Source organism: Epargyreus clarus, unplaced genomic scaffold (assembly GCF_041222505.1).
Source record: "Epargyreus clarus isolate Ecla_fem2 unplaced genomic scaffold, WU_Ecla_fem_2.2 ptg000004l, whole genome shotgun sequence".
NCBI lineage: Eukaryota > Metazoa > Arthropoda > Insecta > Lepidoptera > Hesperiidae > Epargyreus > Epargyreus clarus.
In genome coordinates, this window is record NW_027332212.1 from 4257007 (window position 1) to 4268837 (window position 11831).

At 31.1% G+C, this 11831-nt stretch overlaps 1 protein-coding gene across 1 annotated transcript; it reads right to left on the reverse strand.

Moving 5' to 3' along the window:
- Window positions 1-1448: 1448 nt before the first annotated feature.
- Window positions 1449-7498, reverse strand: LOC140757307 (uncharacterized). The gene is made up of 4 exons (XM_073092947.1): window positions 6905-7498; window positions 4427-4577; window positions 3362-3889; window positions 1449-3020 (listed from the first exon to the last, which is right to left on the reverse strand). Exons 1-4 carry the CDS (start codon window positions 7296-7298, stop codon window positions 2897-2899), a joined length of 1197 nt encoding a protein of 398 aa, XP_072949048.1. The 5' UTR covers window positions 7299-7498; the 3' UTR covers window positions 1449-2896.
- Window positions 7499-11831: the final 4333 nt, after the last annotated feature.

Below are 11831 nucleotides of genomic sequence, written 5' to 3' on the forward strand. Positions count from 1 at the left end.
AGAAGTGATGAAAGGTATTAATTTTCTTTACGCTTACGTAGCACTAACAAATTGTCTAATACATTTTTTCTTGTCATATTACTACCGGATCTTTACATTGCATACGACGAGAATGGAATTTTCTTAAATTTATGTTTATTACAGTCTGATGATCAATAGTGTGATAAAATCCTTCATCAAGCCTTTCGTTTATAAACACCATGTATATCATAGTTGTTAAGCCAAGTGGACGCAGTGGACATAAATTTAGCAAGTAAGGATAAATTAAAATTTCCATTAAATTTAAGACTTAATATTAGAACAAATTTGAATTTTAATCTTAAAGTCAGTTAGACTAAGTGATTATAACGATGTAATTGAGGCAAAAGATGTAAAAAAATTAAATTAAAATTGTATTTATTTACGTCGACGGTTCTACAGATCCGACCATTATTGTAAAGCGTCAAAATGCCACAGATTATAAAAAAAGATACAGTTGGAGCAGAAAAAACAAAATGCCCGTTCAAATGCCTTGTTTAAACAATTAAGGCTTATGTAAAAAATAAAGGGCTACGATTAAATTATTTATTATGTTATTTATCATATCTCATGACCACATCTGACTGGGTTCATGGTTTGATGTAAGTATTGCTATTTACAATAGTTAAAAATGTAAGATCAGTATATATAAAAAGTATGTGCGCTATCTGATTTTTCTTTATAATCTGTGAAATTATTCTATGAAATCTTCTTCTAACAAGCAATAATACTATCGCGATAACATAGTATCATACATTGCTTTCAAATTAAATATGTACATACATATGTATATTTTGTCAATGGAGCTATGATACATTAATATTAAGGAAGAAAGATGTTCAGTTTTGAGATTTTATTATTGGATGTCACAGCGTCTGATATATTTTTTCACGTTGATATAAATTAACGCGCGTACCTAAAGCTAAAGATATCATATTTTGGCTATAATATTTAGCTTAATATGTTTAATATGAGAGGCTTAGGAAAACACAGCAATAAATAATTTATTAAATGAGTCCTAACTTAGAGACACTGCCTGTTTGCATTCAAGTATATGAGGTAAGACGAAAAAAGCTTTTTTGAAAAAGTAAGTGATGCATACTAAGCTCAGCCAATTTACGTAGTACACACGAATTATTTATACGCAATATTTTAAAGGATTGCTGAGAAATTTGGACGATTCAATACGTTTTCGAACAATATCAAAAAGAAAGAAAATATTGGAAAATGCCATAACTTGGGTCATTTTTATTGATTAACCAATGAGACGGCAATATTTTTAAGGCAGGTACATGAAATTGAATAAAACATTACAATATGATAAATATACATAAGGCCAACGCGTAACCTCCTATTTTGATATATGTAAATAAAAACAGCTCATATGCGAGCATTATTTGCTGCCGTCCTCCTTCATTAATAATAATAAAAATGTACACAGGCAACGTCTCTCTGAATTAGGCTTAGAAATCCGTATTACTGATGTGGCCTTATATTGTAGGACACCATTATGTCTACCTCCAGACACGAAGTTAAATTTGGTTATCGCCATGAGTTTTATATCAGAATAATAACAACAATGGGATAAATATTATATTATTATTTTACTCTGCTTACTCAACCTCGTTTCACTCTTTCTCTAATTAAATAAATATCTAATCTTTAATAATCTAATCTTTTATGAGGATCAAAGACTATGTGTATCGAAGCAAATGATTTTTTAGTTACAAGATATATTTTGTCTTTCTGAATATTATGGTATTTGAGCATAATATTTTTTTCTATACTTCGGTATGTATAAATGGCGAGTTTAAGGTTCTTACAGCAAATACTTATGATGAAGGAAAACATCTACATGTCTGAACTTAAACTGCAATGTTTTCAAAGATGTGTGAAGTTCTTCAATTCGCACTTTTCTCGCGTGTAGACTGGCCTAACCCTTCTCATTCGTAAGATTCCCATGTCCAGCAGTTGGACAGTACCTAATGGTACATGTGAACTTATTGTCATTATTCTGATATAAGACAAAAATATATAATTATTCTTCGTGTTGAAAATGAGTATTTGCTTAAAATTTGAAGGGATTGGGAACATGCAATACATAACAAAATAAAACAATCTACCTTAGTAACATATTACATGTATTAAAAAAATATTTTACATATTTTAGCGTACAATTAACACGAGTATATATTCGTGTCTCGAATATGTGAAACTAAATTCATATAAGAACCTAGAATGCATATCAAATTAAGTAAAAGTTTCTAGCGTTCCCATTCTTACAAATGTCTTACACGCTTATAAATAAATGTTATTGTATGTGTTGCATTTTTCCAACGCATTTCATCCCGATTTATATATTTATGTGTATGAGCATTTATTAATACGACGATTAAGTTATTGATAACAAAATTAAACTTAAATAATATTATGTTTTATTTATATTAAGCTTTATTATAGCTTAATAATATTAGAATGGTCATTTAATTCCGTAAACTGCTCAAAACGTCTTATATTATTTTGACGTATATGTTTTTGTTTAAATCAAAAATAAAAGAGGTGTTTTATTTTTGTTTTAATAACTTCATAATCGTATTAGTAAATGTGCGTTATGGATTTCGGTTGTGACTTTTTGAAAATTTATTTTCCGAACCGGAATATTTTTTACTTGCTCTTCCTTGGAACAATTAAATATTTTTTGTATAGATAGACAGCTAGATTTCATTTATTTTGATCGTGAATAGTATTTTTTGATTCTCATATAAAATAAATTATTTTCTTTTTTATAACACCTGCGGTGGTCGGTTAAATAAGGTAAATAAAGTAATAATAAAAATAAATTTGGTTTTATTTTGTACATCCCTAGCATTTTTTAGGGTTACTTCACTAATGTCCACGTTAAAACAGACGATTTTCCGAATTTCCAAAAATCTGCACAAGTCTTGGAACAAAATGCAGCACTCAGAATCACTTCTTCGGTATTGCCAATAAGAATGATTTTTCTGAAAATAAAAAATAAACACAGTAAACCAGATGGATTCTTACTAAATATACAGTAAGTGTACTGTACTTACATACTAGTGTATTACAAATCAAAGAGTGGGGAGATTTTTATTGTAATTTTGGTTAACTATTATTTACTACTACTATTTATTTAGGTAGTTCATGGTATTTCTCTTTTTTAAATATATCTTGAAAAAGTACAAAAAGGTAATGTTTTAAATTAATAGTTGATTCCGTGCATTTCGTTATCTTTTTAATTACATTTGGAAATAACAATTTGACAGAAAACAAAACTTAGGGTATACTAATATAGGGTAACTTAGGGTCAACGAATACTTACTCCAAGCAAAACTCATATATGACATGATCAAAAAGTGGCCTTCTGCAGTTAATATTTTCACATGACGACACTGGTCCATTGCTTAAGTCGGTTTTAATGAAACTGGGTAGAAAATCGTAAAATTCCTCTACTAAATCGGCGGGACTGTAATACCGTCTTTTGGTTTTTGGAAATACTAAGCTATTCCCATTCAGATCACAAGGTGCATTTAGATGGAATCCTTCGAAATACTCCTGAATACTGTTTACATTATTGTTATTTTCAAATTCATTTATCTTATTACACCAACTGTCAGCGTATATACTTTGAGGAGTTGTTGAAAGTCTCTTAGCGGCGACACAAATAATTTCATATAACCTCCGTTTGCTCAGTTCGAAAAGACTTGGCGGTGATGGTCTATCGTGCTCTATAATACTGTGTTGAGGTGGAAAGTGTATATCAATGTCCCATTCTCTAGAGCCCCGCCTCAATTGTAAACGGCACCTTGATTTTCCAGAGACGTGTTGGTATTTAGGGTAGCTCAAACATCTATAAGAAAAAAATAGTAGGTATTACTGATCTGAGGGCACGGCAGTTCCCCGCCAAGTTAAGCAAAAAAAGGCACGGCCGTACAATTCTTTTCTCGGAAGCAATTCAGACCGTTTACGACCCCCTTTAACTTCATCGAAAATAAAACTAGGAGCCTGAATTTTCAGGAACCAGGCAGGCATTACATAAACTATATCTCAAATGTCATTCAATTTGGATCATAAAATATACATGGGAAAACTCAGCGGTGACGAAGCCTTTTATTTAACATTTCATACAAGTGAAATATGGTCTATTTTATCGACAAATCCCTTACTTAACATTTGTCACAAAACATTGTGAAATAACAGCAATATATATTTTTATACCGAAATTCAAACATATATTTTGTTTATTATATAAAATTAGAAGTCTTACATACACAAGAGTTCCTTTTTGATAGGTTAAAAAATAGGCAACAAATTAGTGTTAAATCATTTTTCACTTAATATAAAACTGTCAGATAGTTCCATCCTACTGATATATTAAAGAACGTACCCAATATTAAGGCTCCTAGTTTGTTGCCCTCGAAACATGTGGTACCATAGGGAGTATGGAATCGTCTTCAGAGCGATGTTTCTCCAGAATCTGAATTCGCAGTGGTGGTAATTGTACACTGGCCTCTGAGGCAGCCATTGTAGTTTATTATCTGTAATTACACAAAATTATTTTAGGTAAGTAGGTCGGTACATAAAGTCATTCTCCCTAGGCATGACCACTAGTTTTCGTAGTCACATAAAAGCTAAATTCAAAGATGAAAAACCTGGTTCGACTTCGGTAATCGCCACATCTCTTGTTGATTGATAACAGCTGTATAGGCGGCTGTGGCCAGTAACCCTCCGTGGATTGCGTGTTTATTTGTTGTGTTGGTTTTATAAGAAAAGTTAGCAGCTACGGAAGAATAGTCATATTAAAAATATAAAACTTGTAGCTACTCTGGTATCTATCCATTAAATAAAGCCATGATTTCAGTTTTATTTCAGTACCTACCCCGCTCTATCATCAAGCCAGAATCTCATTTATTTTTATTCCAATACATTAGTGTTATCGTTAATATATTTAATGGGGCGTCGGAAAGCTCCCGTTTCTAGTTACACAACTTTATTTCGAACAGTGCAAATAGGTCAAACTTAGATCCATGAGGAAGTAATGAACTTGATTTATCACGGACATTGCTAAAGGAAGCGTCTAGCGCCCAGAAAGATAGTATCATTTACGGATCTATGTTAGGTAACGACTATTGCACTATGTTTAGCTTTTGCTTACAAATTCGTCTAGTTCAAAGGTTTAAAGGTTTAGTTTGCGACAGCACTATTGTAATTATGGGAGTAGGTATTTTAACGCTCTCTGCTATATTCTCATTTGAAGTAATTCATAAAAAATACTAGAATAGAGACACAAACTAATGATAATAGCATGGTCATGTTCATTTTGATAAAAAAAATATAATTTTATTTAAATAATTCTTTTATTTAAAGAAAGCATCAACAATGCTTTAATTTTGCTACGAGAAATCTACAATCCCCCACACATGACCTGAAGAGCTATCTTTTGGTGATCTGTTTTTGGTTTCTGGTTTTTGAAATTTAGTGATTATAAGTTCACTTTATTTTTAAGTTGTTGTAGGCTTGGGCTAAAATCAATGAGGAAGTATCTTGATTTATTACTTTTACTAGCGGTGCTAACTGTCGGGGTTTTACGAGTCGAAAACTCGGTTACGGATTTATAGCTACCACTAATTTCTTTGCTACTCAGTGTGTGGTTTGGCAAAGATAACTTACTAAACAGAACTACATTGACTTGCATACAAACAGTTTTTGAAAGTATTCGTTTCACGTTTTTGTTACTATGCTTCTTTAATTACAATTGAAAGCTTATCTGTGATCGGTCTTAGATACATTAGGGACCAGGGTACACTCTTTAAAATAAATGTCAATTATTGTGGAATAATTTGCATCGAAAGGGTCATTTTCAGGGTCCCATACCTAACCCGAAGGGTAAAAACGGAACTCTATTACTAAACATCGACTATTTAAATCGTAATAGATAAACTCTTTAATTTTTTGCAATGTCTATTGCTACACTGTTGTAGCAACAAATGAGCACTAAAATAACATAAGTAGGTGCTTAATAAATGATGGTACGGAACTTTAGTTTCGTGAGTTCAACTTTTACTTTACCATTGATTCTAAAATTCATTAGATGCGCAAACTGTAACATCTGCGTTGTATAAATAAACCATTACCTACTCTTTCAACATTTACAGGAAAGCATCAATTTCACATATATAAACATTGCTACTAACAAATTGAATTTATGCAGCCAGTTGGAAATAGTTACAACTTAGAATGCATTTGTATGGCTTGTTTGGCGAAATTAGTGGGGTTTGGAGTATGTAATGTGATTAGCAGTTTCCTACTTATATATGATATCTCCTAACGTAAAGCTTAGTTTATTTTAACAATAGTTATTTCGTACTGTTTATGAAATAACGCGACGCAGTGGTTGGTCACCAGTAGCGGACTAAACTACCCAGCAAAGCGTTTCGGGTTCGATGCCATGCCGACTATAGATTGCAACACAGACGAACTATGAATATAATATAAATAAATTTATATTTTTGGTTAAATTCTGGGTGTTTGGATAAGATTAATCAAAATTGGTTAGGATTTGAAAATAAAGCGTCTGATTCAAATTTGTTATAATAAATTAATTAAATTATAATAAGTAGAATTCTTAATAGGTACGTACCGATAAGCTTATATAAGTATTAGTTAAATAGATCTCATGCAACGCCACACATAGGTACATTTCCATTACAATTCACATTAAGTAGTTAGTCAAGACTGAGAACGTTTAACTTAAGCAAAAATAGTTTGTCATATGTAGATAGTAAATAATAAAAAAAAATAAGGATTATTTAAGGGCATTGCGACAACGAAAACACCACACGATCGAAATCAAGAAAATGTTTACCACAAACCGATAAGTATCGTAGCGCGCGCAGGTCCGCTATCCTGAGAGGCAGCTCACACAGATCATTCTCATCCAATATCAGAAACTTCAAGTTCCTCACTTCGCCGATCTCGTCCGGGATACGCCGCAGTCGATTTCCACTCAAATCGAAGCACTTCAAGCATTTCAACTTAGATATTTCCCTCGGCAACTCTGTTATGTCGTTCCCACTTAAGTAGAGACTTTCCAAGTTTTCCAATTTGCCTATATCACTAGGAACGCGTGTTATTAGGTTCTCCTTCAAATATATGTCCGTTATGTCACTCTCATCGCCCTGTATTTTATGCAAGGGGAACTCGGTGAAGCCTCTGTAGTTCCAATGCAGAACGTTGCTTTCGTTTACGTTGAAGTTCATTCTTGTTTTGTTTTAGAATTGCTCTATTTTTGTTCTGTTTTGTACACAGCTCCAAACATTGTTCAACTGTTCAATAATAGATTGTTTAGGGATTGATTTGGCACTGAAAATATTTGAATAGTTTTGCAAGATTTGTTTTTGGAGTAGCAAATTATAAGTAAAAGTTAAAAAATTCGCGTAATTTTATCTTAGCATTATTCACTTCACTTATAGGAAATACGGTAATAATTACGTATGAAAATTAATATTTTAACAGATACAACAATGAAAACACCGCAAAACTATTATATTCAACCAAAATTCTTAAAACAAATGCGTTAAGCGCACTTCAACGAACTGTTAAAGTATATTAAAGTAATTGTAAAGTGTGTGAAATGCACTGTTTCAGACGACTATCACTACTACGACTGAAGACTGTGTCCCACGGCACGCGAGACTATAGTGTGTTATTTTTAAAATATAGCAAGGCCTTACGTTTAAATATAGTTCACTCATCAATGTTAGATTTTTATTTGTATTAAACAGAGCCAAGTCCACTTAGCTATTAATGTTCATTTCTTGATGACAGCCCAAACTTTATTTCGAAGCGCGTTTTAAAGTGAACCTTTTATAGTCTGGAATCCAGTGATAAGTTACGAGTATGTATTCTTTCGGGGAAATATATACAGACAAATAAATTGAAGTGTCTTTGTGTTTTTTTTCATTTTCAGCTTTTAAAACTTTTCTAACTTTTGCTAAGCTGTTTGTATATGTATGTTTCAGTTATTAATAGGTGTTAAAAATAATTCCGACCATCTTCTGGATGCGCGTAGTGAGAAACCTGATCGAGATCTGGGGTTAAAAACTCTCAGATTTTTTGTAGTGACGTCATCCATTTCAACTTTTGTTTTAATCTATATACACTTCAGACTTCTTCATAATTTTCTTCAAGGTACTAGCCACGCTTAGCTGGCAAAATAGATTGTGGCTTTAACCCTAACTCTGAGATGAGATAAGCTTAGCAGGAAATAGCGTGTCGCAGTTTTTTATTTCAAATCTTAAACTCTTCTCTATTTTATTTTTTCTAGAATACTTTAAAATGTCTGATGTAAACCACGTTTAACTAACTATACTTGCGTAATCAATTTTACAGCAGAAAGACAACATTATAACTCCTACCTACTTACCAATATTGTAATGAATGCATTTTTCACCCAAATACATAATATTACCGAAATTAAAATTCAGTATACGAGATTATAAATTTTATGAGCACTAATTGGTTCAAATACCTATTCTTAGCGATTGAGATCGAGAGCAAGGCTGATGAAAATAATATTCGAAAATAGGGCATTGTTAGGAGTGCTCATTACTTCATAAAATACGTTAAAAGATAAAACGATTGCGAGTATGTTCTTGAAGCAATTGTGAGTTGATTTATGAAGTTGTCCTTATTATCGCCGAAGTGTTTGTTTTCTTGAATTTTTGGGATATTTTAGAGTTGGAGCAGATAGAAAAGACACCTAATATTAAAATTAGATTTTTTGTCAGAAAACATTTCTGACAAAAAAACTAATTTATATAGCAGTATTTATAAGCAGATATATTTATACATTGAGTTATTCTACATATTTAATATATTTGATAACTTGGCGAAGCTTATATACGCGAAGACGAAACCGATTGACTCTACTAACTCTACATGAACATTACGAAGTCACGTGGTAACCTATAGTTAAGATTGGCATCTATGTGTAGGTAAGTTGGTAGAATTTCTTTTTCTTCCCAAATTCACGCCTATTTCTTCCCAATATCTAATAGTATTTTTAAAGGCTGTATTTCAATTTCAAGACGGTAAGATTATATGCTTAAACTTTGCAGAGATATCAACGTATATGTGACTTACCTCGCTACTCATACTTTATATAAAAAACATTACCCGTAGTTCTTCCCACCGTGCACGGGGGTGTACGCGATAAAGCTGCATACTTTACGACCGTTTGGCGCGTGTTAGTAGCACATCGGCCGGCCGAGGACGTTTAGTTATAAACAGGGGTATTTGCGTCTACCGTTTGCGATACGGACCTTTACGCCTTGCTCGTGTTTGAAAGCCAAATTGTAAGAAATGGATGATCCATTTCTCCATGAACATATGAATGTTCTGGAGTGTCTGATACAATTCTTAAGCCTTCAAGGTTGCCATCATGTTTAACTGATGTTTTATTGCTGGGCACGGGTCTCTTATAATGAGAAATATTTTGGTCCTACTGGGCATGGGTCTCTTCAGAGTTAGAAATATTATGGTTATATGTTTCGCTTCAAGGTCTAGTAGAGAGCTAAATGAGCTAAAACCCACCTTCCCCCATGTTCAATAATGTTGGGCTGACAATCCTGCGAAACGAATATCGAATTCTATAGAAAGGTATTGACAGCAGCAAGCACTAAAAATTCTTCAGTCCATCTGATGATAAATGGTATCATTATAGAATTACACCTACACTATAATATAATATATAGTATAAAATATTATGCTATTAAATTTCAATGAATATAAAAACAATGAAAATATGTTCATAAATTTATTGAAGAGAGATCAAAATACATTAACGTTGTATTTATTGTACTTGTAGTTCAAACTTATAACAGGCCTAGCTCTACATAAGTACAGATTTAGTCTAAAATATAGGTATCTGACATACTACCTAACACTGTAGTAACCACACAGAAAAATAAGTGACTTTAACCAAGAAATATTGTCTCAAGAGATAACATTATGCTCATTAAAGTATATGTATGTAAGGCATTTGTTTTGGCCTTTTTTAAATACGAATTAATATAAAAAAGACAAACATATTCAGTGCTAGGCCTGCTATAATACACAATATAATATTAAATTTAAAGCTAAACGACACTTTATACAGATTAAATATCAAGTAAAAGAGACTAATCTACATATCACACTCATTCAGTACAAGTAATATTTCTCAATCAGACTTTGAAGAATTAGAAAAGTCCAAGGATATGTTGTATACATTTGCTACGCTACTGACGAAGATTTTTCTCTTATTATAGAAAATATTAAGTTACATGTGAATACATTACGCTTTGGGGGGCACGGAAGTGACCCCGCCAAGTCGAGCAAATTAATTATACAGAATAGGTGTATCAAATTATTTAGGGTAAGTATTATGCAATATTATAGTATGAAATATATAAATGTATATGATAAAGATAATTTTTTTGATGATATATAAAATAATTTATAGTAATTTAAGGATATGTTGTTTTTTTCTATATAATTATTTTACATATATTCTTATTTAAACCGTAGATACTCTTACAGTTGTTATGTGGTTACCTGTACAAATTATTCAATACATATTGTAATAAAAAATTAATACATGAACCCATAGGAATATTTGATAAAGAATGTAGGTTGTGTAGAATTACAGGAAGTATTGCGGAAAAATCAACCACTATAACATTACAATCGCTCTCATTCTCAATACTTATTACAATAGAGACACATTTTGTTGCTTTAAAATGAAAAATCTTAAACTTAAAAATTAAGATTTTTTTATAAAAACAAAAATCATTTTTCATTCAAAAAACAACACCTCATATGTAGCGTTCTATAGTTTTTTTTAGAGTAGATCTAATTTATATAATAAAAATACTCAAAACAAATAAAAAATAATTTACAATTAACGTAAAAATAAGTTATAGGTATTTCTCGAATCACATTTTGAGTATGATTTTCTTCGTCAATCAAATTATTGATTATGAATTTACGGCATAAAGTCATTACTCTTTACAACATACTTTTACACACCATAACCCTGCATACCTACATATCACATATTCGTACATCTTGTTCATTTAAACCTTAATTCATTCAGTTTTATTCCGGTCCCATTAATTTTTCAGAAAAATTTCAGAAATTTGTAAATAGGTGTTTGAATAAAGTGGAAGTCTTATGCTTACGTAAAACTCGTTTAAAGTTTATATCTGTAAAGTAATTCTACATTAAATTTATTAATAAACATGTTTATAGAATTTTGTATTACATAAGATTAACATTTTGTTATGTATAAGTAGGTTTATATATCTTATAAATAGTTTACTAGAAAAACAATGTCTACTAAAAATTACTCGTAGATCGGTGATGACTAGAAATTCAACAGCTAAAAAATTTCCTTTTAATTAACATTATATAGAACCTATTAAAATGTATGTGTTAAAAAATTAAATAGTTATATCTGCAACTAATATTATTTATTATTATAAAGTTGATTAATCATATTAATTCATCCTTTAGGCCTATGATATCTCTCGTAATTAGATGAAAGATTTTGTTTTAATTTTTTATTTTAACGGAACCTTGAAGTAATTTCTGTATCATTTCCATAACATTTAATTGGATTTCGGGAAATAACACACGTAAATTATATTGCGAAGTATATTAATTTCCAAATTATTTTACTTTTATATTTACTAAATCTCATTATATAAAAGTACCTACTAAGTTAAGTATTACTTGGTTTTTGTATGTAT

What these genes read in the sequence shown, in the direction of transcription:
- LOC140757307 (XM_073092947.1), bottom strand. Translation starts at nt 7,298, where the DNA reads ATGAACTTCAACGTAAACGAAAGCAACGTTCTGCATTGGAACTACAGA. An exon ending in ACGATACTTATCGGTTTGTG is followed by an intron (nt 4,578 to 6,904) that starts GTAAACATTTTC and finishes GTGTAATTACAG; the next exon opens with ATAATAAACTACAATGGCTG. An exon ending in ATATATGAGTTTTGCTTGGA is followed by an intron (nt 3,021 to 3,361) that starts GTAAGTATTCGT and finishes TTTTATTTTCAG; the next exon opens with AAAAATCATTCTTATTGGCA.